The 20478-nt window shown below is 42.6% G+C and overlaps 1 protein-coding gene and 1 long non-coding RNA gene across 2 annotated transcripts in view; one reads left to right on the forward strand and one right to left on the reverse strand.

The window, feature by feature from the left end:
• LOC124414954 overlaps positions 1–20478 on the reverse strand; it is a 256017-nt gene that overhangs the window by 104468 nt on the left and 131071 nt on the right. Inside the window, exon 3 of the mRNA XM_046896145.1 lies at positions 14145–14304. Coding sequence (XP_046752101.1) covers positions 14145–14304 — 160 coding nt within the window. The remainder of the gene's footprint in view (positions 1–14144; positions 14305–20478) is intronic.
• Positions 516–13420, forward strand: LOC124414669. The gene is made up of 3 exons (XR_006930052.1): positions 516–686; positions 3794–3797; positions 13409–13420. It is a non-coding gene; the product is annotated as an uncharacterized LOC124414669 (long non-coding RNA).

A 20478-nucleotide genomic window follows, 5' to 3' on the forward strand; every position in this document is an offset into this window, starting at 1 on the left:
CTCAGCATATATAGACGCACGGAATTATCTTTTATCATCCCAAAATTTGAAATATTTCCAAGTTTTTTTTCAACAAAAAGTTGACAAAAAATACATGAAATTTGATATTTTTTGTTCCGAAGTCTGTCAAAAATCAAATTTTCAAAATTTTCTCTTCATGATAGTCCATTCCGTGGATATAAGCTTACATATTGACACTGCCAATTTTTTTAGTCTCAGATAAGCCAATCAACTGATTTCGTGGAGAGAGTGAGCGTCCATTTTTTCGAGGGAGGTGTCTTCAGAGCGCTGTGACTTTGGTTCTAATGAATATTTTTAGTTGAAAATCGACATGTATACTCTTGAAACACTTATAAATGAATGATAAAAACTCCAAAGTTCCATCTCGTCACTGGAGGGGCGCGTCCGTCCAACAGGCTTGATAAGTGATACCGAGTTACACTCTCAGTCATACACTTACACTTGTCTATAACATCTTACAGACACATTCAAATTGTGCCTCTGCGACGGAATTCACATTTCCATATACAATACGGCACACGAAAACAAAACATTTCGAATACAGGTTAATGAGAGAAATTAATGACACTGGTGTCAGGGCGGCTAGGTGGTCTAGTGGAGTAAGTCTCCGGCAAAGCATCTCTAGATACCAGGTTTGGTTCCTGGCTCCGTCGTTAATTTTTCAAGTCAACCAATTAATATTCGAAATTGCATTTTTCTAGCAAACCAACTTCGCATCTTTCAATATGATTTCTTCATATCCTCGTTGGAGGGCCGCGTCCGTCCAACAGGCTTGAGTAGTGATACCGAGTTACACTCTCAGTCATACTCTTACACTTGTCTATAACATCTTACAGACACATCCAAATTGTGCCTCTGCGACGAAATTCACATTTCTATATATATTTATATATACAGTGTCATCGAAATGTACATTTCACATAAAATGGTTCATCAAATTTACACGACTTTTCAAAATCCAATTTAGCTTGCAGGACGATAAAGTTTAGGTCATTAAGCAGTATTCCCAGTAAAAAAATTACAAGTTTAGGAAGATCGACACAAAATTGCCGGAGTTATTCAACGTAATTTAAAATAATTCGAAAAAATTCAACCCCGATTTTCGGGAATTGCATATTTTTTTTTCTCTCACTAATTTTTCCTCGAATAGTTCTTCAAAGATACTAACTCTTCGCACAAGTTTTGTTAGCGGATTAGTTCTGTAAAAAGAGTTATGAATTCTTCAATATCACGAATTTTTTATATTTTCAGGTAGCTTATATTTTGTGCTGTAAATCGATTTCTTTATGTCGCTACATTGTTTCTTTCTGTTTAATACATTTATACGACGAAAGAAGTAGGTAGGAAAAGTATGAAAAATCCATTCAAAAATAAGACTATATTAATCCCAAAACAGTTCAATATTACAATAAACATGAATTCACTGTAACTATGTTTGAAGCATCTCATACATCGTCAATTTATTTAAATTGTTGCTTCTTCAACCCAAGGGTGCTGACTTGTTCGTGCAGTGAAGATACAGTTCGTACCTATATCTTTTTTCCAGACGTGAGTCTTGTGAATGCCTTTGATTGCTTTCACTTTTTTCCATTCTTCTGTTTTACTCTCGCGGAATATCTGTAATTCTTCGGGTCTAATCAGACAAAGTTTATTAGCTGATGTATATTTTTGCACTGTTTCAACAAACGAAGACGCGTTTTGGATGGCTTCAATATACATATTGAAGCAATAGACATATACATTGTAACGCTGAATTCTGTTACCCTCTGACGAAGACGTACCATTAGCACTTTGGCGCGATTCTCCAATTATTCGATACGATATTTAAAGATACGAAAAGAAACTCAGTGTCGGTAGAATCAGCAAGAACGTGAGACGAAGGTTTTTGAAGTCTTTGCATCCTTTCTAACATCTCATACTCTGAATTCCACCTAGTGACCACCATCTGAACCAACTGCAAAAGTTCACAATTTAGCGCCTTTTGAGCCTTTTCGAATTTCTGTCGTGCTGGATCCGACCGATGAAAATGACTGGCAATTTTTCGAAACTGGAATGAAAAGGAAGCTTAAATGTTAATAATCGGTAAATGAATATTGTTACACTTTTAGCGTAACGAGTAAAATGAGGGTAAGAAGCTTAGTTAGGCGAGCAATTAAAAGGCGCTAAATGAGAAATATGCTTTGAGAAAAATGTATTTGGGGTAAAGAACGTGTTATCAGCTCAAAGTCTGAAACAGATCTGTTTTTACAATAATAGCGGTTGACGCAGCAACCTTATTCATTTGATGACATGAGAAGACTTAGTTTTCTCGCGTCACATGCCGACTACTAGATCATTAGAAAAGGGGGTAAAACGGGTGATTTTATCCTTTGTAACAATATATTGCGTTACTACAGCCGAAAGTGTGTAAAAAAAACAAATTCTTTTTTAATACGTGAGTACATATTCTCACGTTTTCAATATCCCAAGGTTAATTGAAAAAAAGTTTTTTTATGCCTTCTTTTGGCTTTAGTAGTACAATAAACCTCAACGATGATCAAATTTACCTTGGCTAATAATTCTCCAACACTAGGAGTATGCGATTCCGCATCTTTGAACATAAGTTGAAGAGTATGCGCGAAGCAGTAAAGGTGGCTATCACTCAACTGAAAAGTCGCTAATGATATGTTTCGAGCATTATCAGTAATGAAAAATATAGGGATATTCTCAATATCTGATAAATCCCACCTATCCATCATTTATTTCAAGTGTGTTTTAAGATTGTTGCCAGTATGACGATCCAATAACTGCTGAATATTCAATATTAGATTTTTAGGAACATAGTCAACAGTTAAGTAATATAGAGTCAAAGATATGTAACAATCATTTGCTCTCGATTTTCAACAATCGGTAGTAAATGATAGGCTCATTATACCCAATTCTAAATCTTGTTCCAAGACATTAATTAACTTTTGTTTTGTTTTGTAGTATAAAATCGGAGCAAGACTGCGTGAAAAGGTGGTCCTACATGGTGGCTCATAATCAGGAGCTAACTTTTCCAATAGGTTCTTGAAACCTCGATCTTCTACGCAGGAAAATGGTTTCAAATCGATGGCTATCATTTCCATAATGAGTTGATCAATTTCCTGTTTGTCTGCCCTGGTCATTGTGCTTTCTCTTCTTCTTTTTTCTTTTCTTTCTTGCTCTTGATTACGATCAGAACTCTTGCGCTTTTTATTCGGTTCTTCAATACATATTTTATAAACATCCTCATGTTTAGCACGAAGGTGATTGAACATTGGTGAAGTTGTTCCTGTACAAATACGGATTTATAAGTATATTTTCACGATTCAGGACGATCATGCTTGAGACTTTAATGCTGTATCTATCTTTACTCAAAAATTAAAAACTTTTTATAGCTTATTCTCAAATGTTAAGGAGTTTCATGCGTGAGACGTAATAATAGATAGAAGGTTATATTTTTGAGTTTTGATAAGTTCAATTATATGATAATTTCTCTCAAAGATTGGAGACTCAATATCAGTAGTTTTGAAAAGTTATTAGTGATCAAAAACGAAATTTTTAACATACAGTTTTACTCATTCATGTATTCAATTTCAAAATATTCTTTAAAATATGTAGTTTAACGATTTGCATTTAAAAAAAGGTGTTATGGAATGTTTTAATTTAATATTTATAGTTTTACATGGTACAATTGAAGTTATTTGAGTCCGTTTTCCATCATACTGAAAACGAGCAATCTAAAAACAGATTACAAGATTAGAAACGACAGATTTGTCAAATTTAATAACCAATAAACCCGGACGCCAAACCAACGACTTATTTATATTTCTTGATCATTATTATTTTCAAAACTCAAAAAAATGTTGTAAAAAGATAGTTATCATCTGACTTCAGCACAGAGCATGAACGTCGTTAACAAAAATATCAATTAATTTGAAATAACACTACCTGTCGGTAAACTGAGAACTTGAGCACAAATGTTGTAAATAGCTTTTTTAATATTTTGTTTATCTCGCTTAAAATATGTCCAAGCAACGCTACGAGGAGAATTGTTGCTTTCATCTTTCATAACCTCTTCAGAGGAGTCACCATCACCTTCATTATCACCATTACCATCGCCTTCATTTTAGGAATCGCTGTTATCAATATTCATTTGATATTCATTTAGCATTGGAAATGTTGGAAAAATTTCAATTTTCTCTTGGGACACAGTATTTTATTTGAAATTACCAAGATAACCTATAACGAGAATTAATTTTCTCAGAATAAACATGATTCATCATGGTGCTTTTATATCAATTATTAAAATTATAATATTTAAAAAATTTTAAAATTAAGTGATTCGTAATTTTCTATTTTTCATTAAAATTTAAGGTTAAACATACAAACGTCTGCGTAGGTTTTACTCCAAATTTCTATCATTAGTATAATTATTTGACAATTATTATCAACACTATAACTATTTAAAATAATTAATATGTATTTTGTAATTACCTTTTATTGAACACTTAGATTAAATAATTAATCACTTGAACGTTTTGAAACATACGTTTAAAAACGTTTAGTGAAAAGCTTGTTTGTATTTATATGCTTCTCAGCTGATCACCGAAGACTACCGTAAATAGCCGATTTCCGAAGTAAAATACTGTCGAGACTGGGAAGAGACCTGAAGATAGGTTCAATTCAAATACGTTCGAGTGCGGGTTTATGCTAGCTGTCGTTCTTTCTACTGCTTTGTTGCATGATAAATTTCAAATTGTAGACATATAATAGAAAAAAATGACTAAGTTAATTATTTTTTTTCATGAATCAAAAAATTAAAAATATGTATAAAAAACTTGGAGAAATTAATTTCGAGAATTTTAAAACATTGCATGTGGAACCTGTTTCTTATAGATTTTTTTCAAACCAAAATTAATAATTAGAAAAACCAAAATGAATTGAAAAGATCTCTTGGCAATATTAGTTTCTAGATTTTTATGTTACTAACAGAGATAAAGATATATTGAAATTAAGCAATTGATTTTGTTTTCTCCGGGTAATTGATTTTTAATCAAAAATTATATTATTTGTAAGTAGAATATTTTGATACACGATGTAATGGAATTTAAATTGGAAATAATAGAAAATCCAGTGATATTTCGATAATTCGCGAATTGTTTGAATTATTCGAAAATTTTCGAATTATTCGATTTTTTTCGAATTATTCGAATTTTTTCGAATTATTCGAATTTTTTCGAATTATTCGTTGAGTTTCGAATTTCGAATCGAATATGATTATTCGATTCAATTCGATTCGAACGATATTCGCACACCCCTAATATTGAATATCAATGATTTAAAACGTTTGATTCAATAAACCTTGAAAATTTTATGCTACAAACAAGTAAAATTTCTATATCTCAAGAAATATCAATTTGAGCATTTAGGTCTACAGAACTTTTAGATTTCTAATTAAATTTCCAACTAAATTTTTCGTTACATTTTTCCGGTAAAGTTGATTATTTCGGAGATAACAGCGAAAAAACGAGAATTTGGGGTGAAAATCAACTTGAGTGACCTGTACCATCTCACCAGTGTAAGTTGGACTTACGAAGTTAAAGACACTTTTGAAGATCATTCGATTCTGCGTAAATTGCAACCAAGCCCAATGTGATATCATGAAACTTCGCTGAGTTATAGAGATTTGAGAAAAATGTTTCGATTCACGTGTATTTTACTCGGCTTCCCGCGCCCCTTACGGGGTAAGGGGTATGGGTTGAGCGCCGATCGAGCGCGTCTCCAGGTAGCGGATAGGAGGACGGCCAAGGTAGTCCCTACGTACTCGTGCTCGGAACTGGGATAGCGGCCGGCAACCGGCCCACGGGACGAGGGTGGATGACTCCTGGTCAGCTGGGGCTATACGGAATCCGGCCGGCGTAAAAACCTGCCTAGGGGAACTATGGCCCTGGTCGCGGACCAACTTCCCAAGCCAAGGTGGAAGCTATCGTATGAAGGACAGGCGCAGGCCGGAACCTCCGCACCCCCAGCAACTGAAGACAAAGGTGAGGCTCGCCACAGCGGGGCGTCGAGGAGGAGGGCGATGAAGGCCAAACTGGCCATCGAGACCTCTTCGGAGAGGAACCCCAGGGGAGAGCCGCCAGGTACGCCAGTGCTCCCCGGGACAGGCCACCCAATTTATGGACGGACTGATACCGAGGAGCGACAGATGGACAGCTGGGCGCTGACGGGGGAAATGGGGATGAAAAGACCCCCAGGCCCTCAGACAGCACGCCGCCAGAAGTGCTCTAGGCCCCCAAAAGGGGCCGGGAGGGGCCAAGACCCAGGAGCTACAGGGAGGCGGCCCGGGGATGCCGAAGGGCGATCATCGCCCTCACGGACTACCCCGGGGCCACTTTCAGCTCGGACCAGGGCGACCTGGTGGTGCGGGCTCTGGGAGAGGCGCTGGACTCCATCCCGGAGGGGGAGGAGGTTCCGCGTTTCGAACGGAGCCGGCACGACCAGGGAGTCCTATGGGTCGTGTGTTCAGACGAGGGGCCGTTGACCTGGCTACGCCAGAGGGTCCCTACCCTGGAGCCTTGGGCGGGGGCTTCCCTCTAAATTTTGGAAGGGGAGCAACTGCCTAGACTCACGTGGATGATGGTCTTAATCCCCGGTATACCGGTGAACACGGAGACCATCTTGAGGAGGCTGAAACGCCAAAACGCCGGTCTCCAGACCCACCTATGGAGGGTCTGGGACAGGAGGGACGGACCCACATTCGTCTATCTGGCGCTGGGCGTGGACGCCGAGTCTAGGGACAGGTTGAGGAGGGGCGGGGGGGAGGGGGGGGGGGGCGTGGCCCCATTCGGCCTGAGACGAATCTCCTTTAAGGAGGGCCACCCGGGGACGAAGAAGGGACCGGAGAACCCCCCAACCCCAACAAGAAGAGAGGAGGTCGGGGTGACGTCACGGGAGAGTGCACCGGCGCCGGCAACGGTTGCGAGGCCCTCTCGGGCCGCCACCTCGACGGGAGGCGAGACCCTATCGGGCTCGGGGACTAGGGGTTTGCACCCCGCGGCCCAGAGTGCGAGGGGCACCGCCAAGAGAGAGAAAGGAGGCTGCACCGTGAGGCCCAGGGGTCGTCCCCCGAGGGCCCACGAGCTCAGCAAAGCTGGTAGGGAGAGCGTGCAGGCAGGGTCTCAAAAGACACTGTCGGGCGCGCTCCCCGTACCAGCAGAGCGGCCGCAGGGGCACCAGCTTGCTGGGAACCCAGCGGTCAGGGGAAAAGGGAGGACTCGATAAGAGATACTCCCTAATCCCCCCAAAACAGCGATGCTGATATCCCACGGACCGCTGCCCGCGAGGAAGATCAGATCTTCGCAGATCAACTTGCAACACTGTGAAGCGGCCTCGGCTATCCATAGCCGCAGCCTGGCGGTGGAGCAAACAAACATATCAGTCATTCAAGAACCATGGATTAACAAGGGACTTGTTTCAGGACTGGACAGGAAGATCGGCGTACTAGTGTGCGAGGAAGGCGCGGCTGGACCCGGTCCGAGGGCGGCGGTCTTCATTAACAGCAGACACCAGGCGCTAAGGCTCAGCCACTTTTGCAGCAAGGAGTTAGCAGCAGCCTTGATCTAGCTTAAAAGGGAGCAGGGCGAAACAATCGACATAGTCGTCTGCTCTGTCTACCTCTTTTATGACTCCATGGAACCATCTCCCACGGAAGAATTAAAAAAGGTGGTCAGGTACTGCACCGACAAGGGGTTACACCTCGTAGTGGGTTGCGACGCGAACTCGCACGACACGGTCTGGGGCAGCTTCGACACCAACAGGAGGGGCACAGCGCTGCTGGAGTACCTCTCGTCAGCCGAGCTCGAGATCCTAAACAGAGGATCGAGAACAACCTTCATCACCTCCAATAGACAAGAAGTGATAGACCTCACGCTCTGCAGCCCCCGGCTCCTGAACCTCATCAGTGACTGGCGGGTGCAAGACGAGGACACACTTTCAGACCATAGGCGCATCACGTTCTCCCTCGCAACGGTAAGCGGGCTGGAACCGACGGGTACGCACAGGAATCCCAGGGCCACAGACTGGCCCTCCTGTAAGGAGGAGCTCAACTGGAGGCTCCAGGGACCCTGCAATCATCTGAACAGTGCAAACGAGGTAGAGGGCGAAGTAATACATCTGCAAACCTCCATCAACCAGGCCTTCGAGGCAGCATGTCCTGCAAAGCCCAAGGTAAACAGGCCTAAGGTCCCTTGGTGGAACGGAGAGCTGGGTAAGCTCAGAGCGAGCTCCCGCAAATTCCTAAACCGGGCCCTCAAGACCAACAAGGACACGGACTGGGCGACCTACAAGGCTGCCCAGAAAAAGTACAAAAGTCAGATAAAAAGATCAAAGACGGAGGCCTGGAAGAGCTTCTGCAGTGAGACCGAGGCCTTACCCCTAGTGGCCAAGCTCCGCAGAGTATTCTCATCAGGCCCGGTAACCAGACTGGACTGCCTTACACTGCCGGATGGCAGCATGGCAGAGTGCCAGTCAGACATACTTACCCACATGCTAGAGGTCCACTTCCCAGGGTCCAAAGCCACAAGTCAGGGACCGCCTCGACAGGCCGGCTCGACTAGGCGAGAACCAGGGGACTGGAAATCTGCAGGCGAAATCGTAACGATAGCTAGGATTAGATGGGCCATCGACACCTTCGATAGGTTTACAAGCCCGGGGACGGACGGGATCTTTCCGGCCCTCCTACAGGGGGGTAGCGAGGCCCTCATCGCTAGACTAAACAACATTTTCAGAGCGTGCCTAGTGCTACGCTACATACCCATGAACTGGCGAGAGGTCAGGGTAGTATTCATCCCTAAAACGGGAAAGAGCTGCTACGACCACGCCAAATTATGAAGACGGATAAGCCTAACATCGTTCCTGTTAAAAACACTGGAACGACTAGTGGACAGATTCATGAGGTATGAGGCTCTAACTGCAAACCCCCTCTCGGGGGCGCAGCACGCCTACCAAGCCGGTAGGTCGACAGAGACGGCACTCTACCACCTGGTGAGGGAGGTGGACGGGCCACTTCACCGGAAAAAGCGGCGCTATGCGTATTCATGGACGTCGAAGGGGCGTTCAACAACACCTCCTTCGACGCAATTTGTGAGGCTGCCACGAAGTTCGGCTTAAGCGCTATGCTGGTCGACTGGATCAGGCAGATGCTACAGACTAAGACTGTCACCGCCCAGCTCGGAGGTACCGAAGTAAGCGTCCGGGTCGGCAAGGCCTGCCCACAGGGGGGCGTTCTCTTCCCCCTGCTGTGGACCCTGGTCGTGGACGGACTGCTGACAGGGCTCAGCGAGCTAAAGGTGACAGCGGTGGGCTACGCCGACGACGTGGCATTGATCGTCGCAGGCGACCACCTTCCAGCTATGACAAGCAAGATGCAAAAGGCACTGGACTTTGTACAGAACTGGTGCACATCTCAGAGACTAAGGATCAATCCTAACAAGACCGAGATGGTACTTTTCACCAGGAAGCGGAAACTCAAGATGGGGCATGTCGAGATATTCGGATCGAGGCTAACCCTATCCACCGAGGTACGCTACCTAGGAGTCACCTTAGACCCCAAACTCACATGGAAAGCCCACACCATCCGCCCGGCACGGAAGGCCACGGCCACTTACTGGGCCTGTAGAAGGATGGTGGGCCAGACCTGGGGTCTACAACCAAGGGTAGTTCGAAGGATTTTCAAGGCTATCATACTACCTCAAATCACCTACGCCTCGCTTGTATGGTGGCCCGCGATGAGCAGGGCCACATACCGGAAGGCATACGAACGCGTCTACAGGATAGCGATCCTAGGCATTACAGGGGCCCTTCGAACCACCCCAACTATTGCCATGGGGGCCCTTCTGGACCGGCCGCCCCCACACAATACAGTGGAGGAGGAGGCCTGGAGGGCGGCGCTACGCCTGAGGCACCTAGGACTCTGGAAGCGCACCGGTTTGGGACGCACTGTGATACTAAACCGAGAAGGGGCACCGCGGACAGCCCTGGAACAGAGCGGGGACCGCTGCACCAGCAGATTCCAGTTTAACCAAGTTTTCAGGGTAACGTACCCGCTCAGAGAGACCTGGGCAAACAACCCGGACAAAGTACTCCCCTCAAAAGGACTCGTGTGGTACACAGACGGGTCCAAAACTGAGACGGGCACCGGGGCCGGCTTCTGGTGTGAAGGACCAAGGACGAGCAGGTCGCTTGCCCTGGGACCCACAGCCTCGGTGCTACAAACCGAGATGTACGCCCTGCTAGCCTGTGCCAGACATATTCTGAGCATGGGCTACAAAGGGAAACACATATATATCTGCAGTGACAGCCGGACGGTACTCAAACACTTAGACGCCTGCGGTGCTGACCTGGGACTGCATCACTGTCTTATCACGGCTGGCCAAGGACAACTGCGTGAGCCTGGTATGGGTGCCAGGACACAGCGGCATCCAAGGCAACGAAATAGCACACAACCTGACCAGAGAGGGGGCCTCGCGCCAACCGAGCGACAAGGGCTCCCTCCGCGGCCTACCACCAGAGCATATAAGATACCTATCGAAGCAATGGACGGAAGCCCGCTTTGCGGACCTCTGGAACTGTGCACCAGGCATGGCTTACACGAGGGCCCTATTCCGAGGGCCATCGCAAGCCCTAGCAGCCACGCTGATACGACTGAACAGGACCGAGCTGAGGACCGTGAAGGGCCTCATCACCGGACACTGGTACACGGGCAAGCACCTTGTGCACCTGGGACTCAGATCAGAGTCCCTGTGCCCGAGATGTGAGGGGGAACAGGAGACCCCCTCCACATCATCACCAAGTGTAGGGGGCTCGAGGGACTGCGTAAGCAGGCCCTCCGAGCTAACTACACCGGCGAGGGCAAAATCGAGGAAATGGGGGTGGGCAGGCTGCTTCATTTCGCGAAGCTGGCCGGCCTGACCTCGTTCCCTACACATTAGGGGTACCCCCAAAGGGCCCGGGCACAATGATCCAACAGGACTGAGCGCCTGGCCATCCCCAGTCCTTCTACACCAACCAACCAACCAACCACGTGTATTTTATGTGGGAAATCTTTTCACGCCTTGGGTGAGTACTTAATATTAATATTAAGGGCTATAACTTCAAAGGAATTTTTGTTCGACATATCGAACAAAATTTTTGATGGGAAATGAAAAAAAAAATTGTCGTTCAAAAAAAAAAATCAACCTAATATATACATTTTACCAGATTAAATTATATTTAAGCATTCATTTTGAACGATTACCTATTCCAATTTACCATTATAAATTCGCATCAACCATTCGAACAACTTTCACAGCCCTGTATAGGACTATAGCACCATGTACTCACAATAATGATCGCCTTAATGAAAGCTAAGTCTTTTTCAGTTTTCAATATTCATTCATTATCGTTACGTGGGAGCAGCTTGGTTATTTATAATTGTTGAGTTATAGCCGTTTAATCATAACAGACGCTATTACAGAGAAGATGGAGAAAAGATGTACGTGTATATATTTTGCGAGCGTACTGCTGAAGCGAGGTGTCGATCTATTATATTTATTGTAAGAAGGGGTCAGGTAATTCCCTTCACCCAAAATTGCTGCCTCGTTACGCGGGTACACGTTCAGCTGAGTTCTCAGTCTGTTCCCGAGAGCGTAAGAAAAACAACATTGTATCAAAGTGTAAAACCATATATCTCAAACAAACATATATACTTAAGCTATCAATATACCACAACCTCAACAATAATCATTTACTACCACCGCTCAGCACACATTTCACCCTCACGTAATGATCGTTAGGTACTCCATTGGCAATCGCATGGAAAAATCTAGGTTACAGGGCGGAACAACGATATTGATGCTTGATACCTCCATTTTTGGAGGGCAGTTTCATCTTCTTAGAATGTTTAAGGGCTGATAAAAAAAGTACGTGTGGCCTAGTTTTATATGCACTTCAACATTATATATGAACTATATCTAAGTCGGAGAGATCGACCTAAGAGACCTCCCTCAAGTAATTTGGTGGTCGAAGAGATGTGGTAAGTCTTGAATTTTATGATGTAAGAAGCGAACAGTCATGCGAGAGAGAATTTTCAGTCTTGCAACCAAATAATTGTCAAAGTATTAGGAACGTGTTAAAAGAATCAAGTTACCTCGCCATTGTTATTATTTGTTATCATCGTATTGTAGTTAGTGCACCAAAGTTTGACCTGTCAATGAAATATTAAGATTCACGAGCTTACAATCAGACTCAGAAACAATGGTTATTACCTTGCCCTTCATAGTTCATCCTAAACTTTTCTGCAGTATAATTACATCTCTACGATACCGCAGTGATAACCTAAGTAAATAGGCTGTGGTGTGATCCTTTTGCCCTCAGGTGCTTTCCTGGGAAAGTAGTTAAGAATCCACAAATAATCTTATTCTTCACCTTATGCATTCGATCAATTATATTATATTTTCATTTAATTAACTTGCGGTGAGATTTTTGATTAGAATTTCTTCTTTCTTCATTTCTGCCATTTACCACACCCCTCCTATTACTATCTGAATGCTTTCAAGAAAAGTGACACTGAAAGTGACGCAGCAGAACATGAATTCGCTAGGAGCACTGGGAACAAGCTGATTCCTCGGGTGGTGGGGTATGTCATCCATTGACAGTTGGCGCCATTCTATTATTCATTTAATCCTTACGATCCCTACAAAATGCGGTTATGTTTCACTGATCGACTTGAATTGATCGTGTAAGCAGAGTAAGTCGGTTCATTCGCGCCGCCTAGCGGTTTCCGTCTCCGGAAGTAGCTCCTATCAAGCCAGAGTCAGAGGGCCCCAACCTTCAACGTTTCTGTGTGAAACAACTTCATAAAAATGAAGTGTCGCTATTTAGTATTTTTGGGTTTAATTCAACGGTCATGAGATTCGTTATGTTTATTAAGATTCAGCCTGTTCTATATCCAGCCGGCGATGGCGCTGTGGGCTGATTCTGCATTGCAAACATAAATGACTCGGACAAAAAATTAACCGTCCTAGAATCACTGTCCATAAGCATATGTATCTCTCTTGTCAGTACCCGTGCCTTAAAAGAGAAATCGATGTGCACTTCAATTCCAGATACTTAATGCGTAAACTCAGTATTGCTGGCCTTATACTCGATTGTGTACGAAATGCTCGACTACAGCGCTGCTGGCGGCATACTGGGGCACAGTGGCGGGGAGACCTATAAAGGAATCGAGCGTAATACACGCTCGACTACATTTCAATTTGCTAATTTTACTATTGGACTAAATGGCCAACATGTTCTCAGACATTTTGTTTAGAGGCATCCAGATTTCAATAATAATTGCACGGAGACAATCTTTCGAATGATTATATTTCCTGAAATCTCATAAAATATCCTAACATTTCATAGGATTTTGAAGATTCGGATTAATTTTAGGTTCAATGTTTATTCGATTTTAAAATATCATTTAAAAACAATTCGATTTATTTTCCTGAATTTCAGAACGATTTCATTCAAACGTGAGCAAGATTAAAAACGACTCAGGTTTAAATTTTGAAAAATGTAGTGAGAAATTATGAATTACATTTGACTAGATCTGGAGTCGTTCTCCAGGTTATAAATTACATCAACGATCTCATATGCAGCTCTACTTCGAATCAAGTTCTACAAATTTTGAATATTCCTGAAAATGCTCTGTAATTTTCAAAAGATGTACGTGCGAGATACTTTCGAAAACTTTGAATGATTTGCATATGGAATTTCGTAAAATTTCTCATCATTCGGAACGTTATAATCAATTTAAGCATGCACGATTTTTTGAATAGATACCATAGAAACCTCAAGTATCATCAACGGTACCTTGAAATGCTTGAAAATGATATTATTGAAGAACTGAAAGGGTGCAAAACGTTTTACAACGATGAATGAAAGATTTCGAATATTTGATAAGGTTATATGACTTGGCGTAATTTCTGACAATGATGATTACATAAGATATTAAATTGTTCTCGAGGACTTGAATAATTTCCTGAAGAATCATAAAAGACAAAATACGAGTAACAAAGAACCCTCGTTAATATACCCACCGCATTATCAGTCTCCACGGTGGTGGAATAAGAAGCGCAGTCTTCGCAAACTTTATGCTGGCACTCGTTGCAGGTCCTAGAGAAGTCATCGGGTTTGAAGGACTTGAGGCAAACCCGGCAGGCACCCGTCCTGCTGGCCGGTTTTCCGTGTTCTGGTTTCCTGCAGAGAATGTGAAGACGAGAGTAATTAAACAATACCTCGTGATATAACTGATAGACGTGCCTCTTTGCCTTTTACAAGAAGAACGGTACAGTACTTTGCTCTAGAATGTGTTCGTAAAATGAATAGAACAAGTCAGCACAAAACCTTGGCCGGGGTGGGGGGGGCAACTGGTGCACTTGCTGCGTCAAGCGCACCGAGCAGGTATACTGGTTATTTAAGATAAAGTTCAAAATTCGCGCTTGTTCCATATAATTAGTAGTTGTAGAAACATAAAATTTAGAGTTGGCAACTACGAGGAAAGAAAAAAAACGAATCCCCTTAGTCGCTTTCGCTTGCAAGCAGGGTGTAACACCCTTTGTATGCCAAAAAGTTGAATGAAATTTATACTCTTCATAAATTACTATACATCAATACTGGCACACTTGATCTTGTCAACTGTTTTAGAGCAGGAAATTTTCTTTACAGTTGGATGAAACTACGGATATTACTAACAGAGCACAAGATCCTTATTTATTAGTATCTCCGCCGCATAGTTTTTGGCGATTGCTCAACCGTAAAAGGTTGCTGTCAGTCATTCCATTACAAAAACGTACAACTGAAAGGAACATTGCTACGGCGTTAAAAGAAAATTTAAAGAATAAAGTGTTCTCCTGAAGAAATTAGTGTCCATAAATACAGATAGCGCACCTGCTAAGGTTGGACTCCAAGAGGGATAAGTCGCACTTTGTAAAGAATATTCGAATATTTCTTGACTAATATTGAATTCAACAATGTATTATTCGCTAACAAGTTTTGTGTGTTGAATCTGTCGATACGACTTATATCATGTAGCCAGTTTTGAAGATTATCAATTTAATTAAAGCGAGGCTACTGAAGCGCAGATTATTTCAGTCATTGCTGAAAGATACTGAAAGTGATTGTAATGATTTAATTTCATATTTATAAGTCGGATAGGTCGGTTAGATCGGTTAGGTCATGACCAAGTTTTGGGAAGAGTCCATGAGAGTCGAGATCCGAGAATTTATGAAATCCAGATGAGCAGATTTGGCATTCTTTATCGACTTGGTTGAATTCGTAACGGATGTACCGGTCCTGGTCACTCAGAATATCCTTCGACAGTGATTATAACCCCATTTAGCTGGATACTAAGATAAGAGTCGACCAGGGTCAGCTTAGCAGGGAATAGGGTAATCAAAATAATTTGACACTTGGGTATGATAATAATTATAATTTAATCTCAGCGTTTTGTAGATCGCTATCAGAAACTATAATATATAGGTTGACAGCAACCGAAGCCTCAGTCTCGGTTGCACATAACATCCTCAACTGAGGGTAACAGAAAGTCAGCGTTACAATATTTATATATATATATACTAGGGGCTCCGCCCCTGCGCGCTTCGCGCACGAACTCCGCTCGGCGCGCTACGCGCCTCAGCCGACTGAAGCTCGGCGCTTTGCGCCTCGCACTTTTGTGTGTGAATACTACGGAGCGCTACTCCCGGAATCGTCCCTCTGACCCGGACCACAAATACGCCGGTTCCGTCGACCTGGACTACGAATATTATGGAGCACTGCTCCCGGACTACAAAAAATATCGTACCTTAGTCCTAAAACACCTAAAAACATCGTCCCGTAAATATATACTACGTATACTACTACATATTTATACAATTATTATTCATATTTATAACCATGAAATATATTTCATTTAGAGAGATTATCGCTACAATTAAGTTAACGTTATAGATGTCGACCGCGGTCTTACATCCAGGTTCCAAAGCTCTTTTTATGTGGATGTTGCTTCTTCGGTCCAATGACGTTACGCAACGATCTAGTATTTATTCAATACAACATCAACTCGTTTTTCGATTTTCGTTTTGCTGTTCATATTTTTTGTGATTTCGATCATGCCCCTGTCATACGTAGTCTGAACTTATTCTAACGTTAACCTGGTGATCTGCACCACTAACACTACGGAACGCTGTATGTAAAACATCGTCTCGTCGATCAGTCACACGACTTCGGTGTTTCCGTTGACTTTGACTCTTGTACGACGAAGAACATCGTTACGTGGACCTGTACAATAAATACCACAGAGTGCTGTTCCTGTAACGCCATAAACTACGAAGCGGAAGACCTTTACAAACTTGGTCACGTCAAACTACGAAGCGAAATATCTATACACCTCAAACAATGAATCGGAACTTGAAGAATTGAGAATATTACTGATCGCTGGTCCTGTACGATTTTGAACATCTTTCCGGCGACTTGGACCACAAATAATATGGTGAGCTGGTCCTTTTACGTTAAAAAACATCGTCCCGTAGACTTTGACCACGAATACTACGGTGCGCTGCTCCTGGACGACGAACAACATTGTCCCTCCGACCTAGACGACGAATACGCTGATTCCTTCGACTTGGACAACGAATACTACGGAGCGCTGCTCCTGTACGACGAACAACATCGTCCCTCTGACCTGGACGACGAATACGAAGCGCTTCTCCTTTACTATGAAAAACATCGTCCCTCTGACCTGGACCACGAATACGCTGGTTCCTTCGACTTGGACAAGGAATACTACGGAGCGCTGCTCCTGTACGACGAACAACATCGTCCCTCCGACCTGGACGACGAATACGAAGCGCTTCTCCTTTACTATGAAAAACATCGTCCCTCTGACCTGGACCACGAATACGCTAGTTCCTTCGACTTGGACAAGGAATACTACGGAGCGCTGCTCCTGGACGAAGGAAAATACATTCCCGGTGACCTGGACCACGAAAACTACGAAGTGCTGGTCATGGACGACGGCAAACACCTTCTCGTCAACCCGCACTACGAATAGTACGTAGCGCTGGTCCTAGACGAAGGAAAATACATTCTCGGCGACCTGGACCACGAAAACTACGGAGCGCTGGTCCTGGACGACGGCAAACACCTCCTCGTCAACCCACACTACGAATACTACGTAGCGCTGGTCCTGGACGAAGGTAAATACATTCCCGGCGACCTGGACCACGAAAACTACGAAGTACTAGTCATGGACGACGGCAAACACCTTCTCGTCAACCCGCATTATGAATACTACGTAGCGCTGGTCCTGGACGAAGGAAAATACATTCCCGGCGAGCTGGACCACGAAGCACTGGTCATGGACGACTTTACCCATGTACCGCTTATAATCTATGGTACATTTAACCACTAATCTATGTGATTCGTCACCCACGATATAACCTTCATAATCGCACCAGTTTTGAGTAACGTACGAAACGATATCTTCCCTTACCTTTAGGTGATTCTCTTGAGTATTATATACACACTGTGATATCGCCCTGAATAAACAATTTCCATCTGGCACCATATTTATAACTTTTACACTCATTTCACTGATTTAATCAATTTATCTCTCTTTTTTAAAACTGTTATTTTTGTTGCTACCATGACTACTTGAAACTGAACGCGATTATCTGACGTCATAGTCGGCAATACTGCAAGTATATTTCGGAACGTACCTTTCCTGGACGACCCCTCGCAACCTTGACTACGAAACTACTGAGCTCTGTCCCTGGATGACGGAAAACACATCCCCGTCATCATGGACCACGAATGCTACGTAGCGTGGACCACGAAAACTACGGAGCGCTGGTTCTGGACGACAATAAACATTCTCCTATCGACCTGGACCACGAATACTACAGAGCGCTGATCCTGTACGACGGAAAATACATTCTTGTCATCCTGGACCACAAATGCTACGTAGCGCTAGTTTTGTACTGCGGAAAACACACTCCTGTCAACCTGGACTACGAAAACTACGGAGCGCTGGTCCTGGACGACAATCAACATCCTCCTATTGACCTGGACCACAAATACTACGGAGCGCTGGTCCTGGACGACAATCAACATCCTCCTATTGACCTGGACCACAAATACCCCGGAGCGCTGATAACTACGGAGCGCTGGTCCTGGACGACAATCAACATCCTTCTATTGACCTGGACCACAAATACTAAGAAGTGCTGATCCTGGACTACGGAAAACACACTCCCGGCAATCTGGACCACGAAAACTACGGATCGCTGGTCCTGGACGACAATCAACATCCTCCTATCTACGTTGACCACGAATTCTACGGAGCGCGACTCCTGGCAACCTGGACCACAAAAACCACGGAGCGCTGGTCCTGAACGACAATCAACATCCTCCTATCGACCTGGACCACAAATACTACAGAGCGCTGGTCCTGGACAACGTAAAACACCCTCCCGGCAACCCGGACCACAATAATTTAATAGATAGAGATAGGTCTAGAGTAAACTCAAACTCTGGAACCTTAAACTCTCAACTCGTTTAATAAACAGCTCCCTTCACGCGTCTTGAAATTTGGTCTTCAAAACGCTAACTTCAGGCGTTCAATATCTTTTTAATAGATAGAGAGATATAATATACATATATATGTAAAGAAAACATCCTTACCAACTGTAACTATATCGATAAGTTAGATCGCTAATCTATTGTGAGAGCAATAAGAATGACACGTGTAAGTAATCAGTATGATCTATTACGCCATGCTGAATACATTAAATTGATAAGTACAAAAGTAATCTGAAGACATCTCCGTGAATAATAACATTGAATGTTGTTTCTTTGTTATTTACAGGTGAGATTAACATCTGAATTAAATCATCATGCATATTTTTGGAAATAAATAAACCTTTGTTATTTACAGAGAAACAATTCGTGCATTATTCACACCTGAATGAAAATCCACATATTATAAAACAACATTCTCGTTATCATCTACGATGGAGAAACTACAGTTTCATTTTAAAGTGCTCGCAGCTACAGATGAGAAATCAAATATTTTATGTGTAACTAGAATTACGACGACAGACGGTCGCACGTATAGGATTCCATAAACGCATTTCAATTCGCGCAGCCATGATATGCTTATGAAAACATCAGCATATGCTTAAGTAAAAAAAACATGCACAACAAGAGGCAGTGTAAGAAAAATTTGGATTACGTTAAAAGAGGACCTAAAAGATGAGTATGTTGATGAAGATGGAAATCCCCAATTCAAAGGCGAATATTTAGAGGAAGTAACAGAAGAGGCCAACATAACCTCTAATACTTCAGAGGAAACGCTAATGCAATTATTACAAAAATTACTTGATCAAAAAAAAGAAAAGCAGGAAGAAAAAAATGCGGGAAAACTAGCGAAAGAATTTACAATTGGAAAATTTGATGGAAAAACTTCAAATGCGGACCAATGGATAACTGCATTTGAAGAAGAATGTGAACGTTTCAATGTGACTACAAGTGAAAAAAAAATTGAAATCTTGAAATCGTTCATGGACAAGGGTGCTCTCGATTGGTATAGTTGCACATTAATTAGACTCACAATTGAAGCAGCGTGGTCAGACTAGAAAGAAAATTTTTGTACTACATTTGCTAGTAGAGGCTGGACTCCAATAAGATATGCAATGACGTACAAATATCAGGCAGGTTCATTATTAGAATATTCTATAAAAAAAGAAAAACTTTTATTACAGATAAGAAAAACTATAGATGATGGAACACTAATTGACCTCATTGCCACGGGTTTGCCGAATTATGTAGCTGACAGAATAGACAAAGAAAAACTCAAAAAAGTAGAAGACCTACACAATGAAGTAGGAAAATTAGATCATTTAAATAAGAGCAAACCAAATACGAAAGGAAAAATTAAAAAAATACCTTGTAAAGTATGCAGCGAGAAGGGAAAAGGGACGCGCTTTCACGCAGAAGCTGATTGCTGGTTCAAAAATCAAGAGAATAGAGGTAATACATCTAAACACGTAAATAATCTAGTCTTGGAAGTAGAACAAAGTGAAATTGATCCAAAAAACTAATAGTACCACCATTAATTGTACTCAAGATTACACTGAATGATATCTTAACAGTAAACGCAATTTATGATCCAGGTTCAAATATATCATTCATAAATTCAAAACTAGTACATTTGAAATGTAACAAAAATGCTAAAAAAACAAAATTTAAGACAATTAATGGTGTTTATGAAACAGATAGATTGATACAAATAAAAGCAAAAATATTGGACATAGAAGATCACATAAATGTATTCATAATCGATAGTAAAGATTTTAAACATGACTTTCTAATGGG

The sequence above is a fragment of the Diprion similis genome, chromosome 14 (genome assembly GCF_021155765.1).
Source record: "Diprion similis isolate iyDipSimi1 chromosome 14, iyDipSimi1.1, whole genome shotgun sequence".
Classification (NCBI taxonomy): Eukaryota; Metazoa; Arthropoda; class Insecta; order Hymenoptera; family Diprionidae; genus Diprion; species Diprion similis.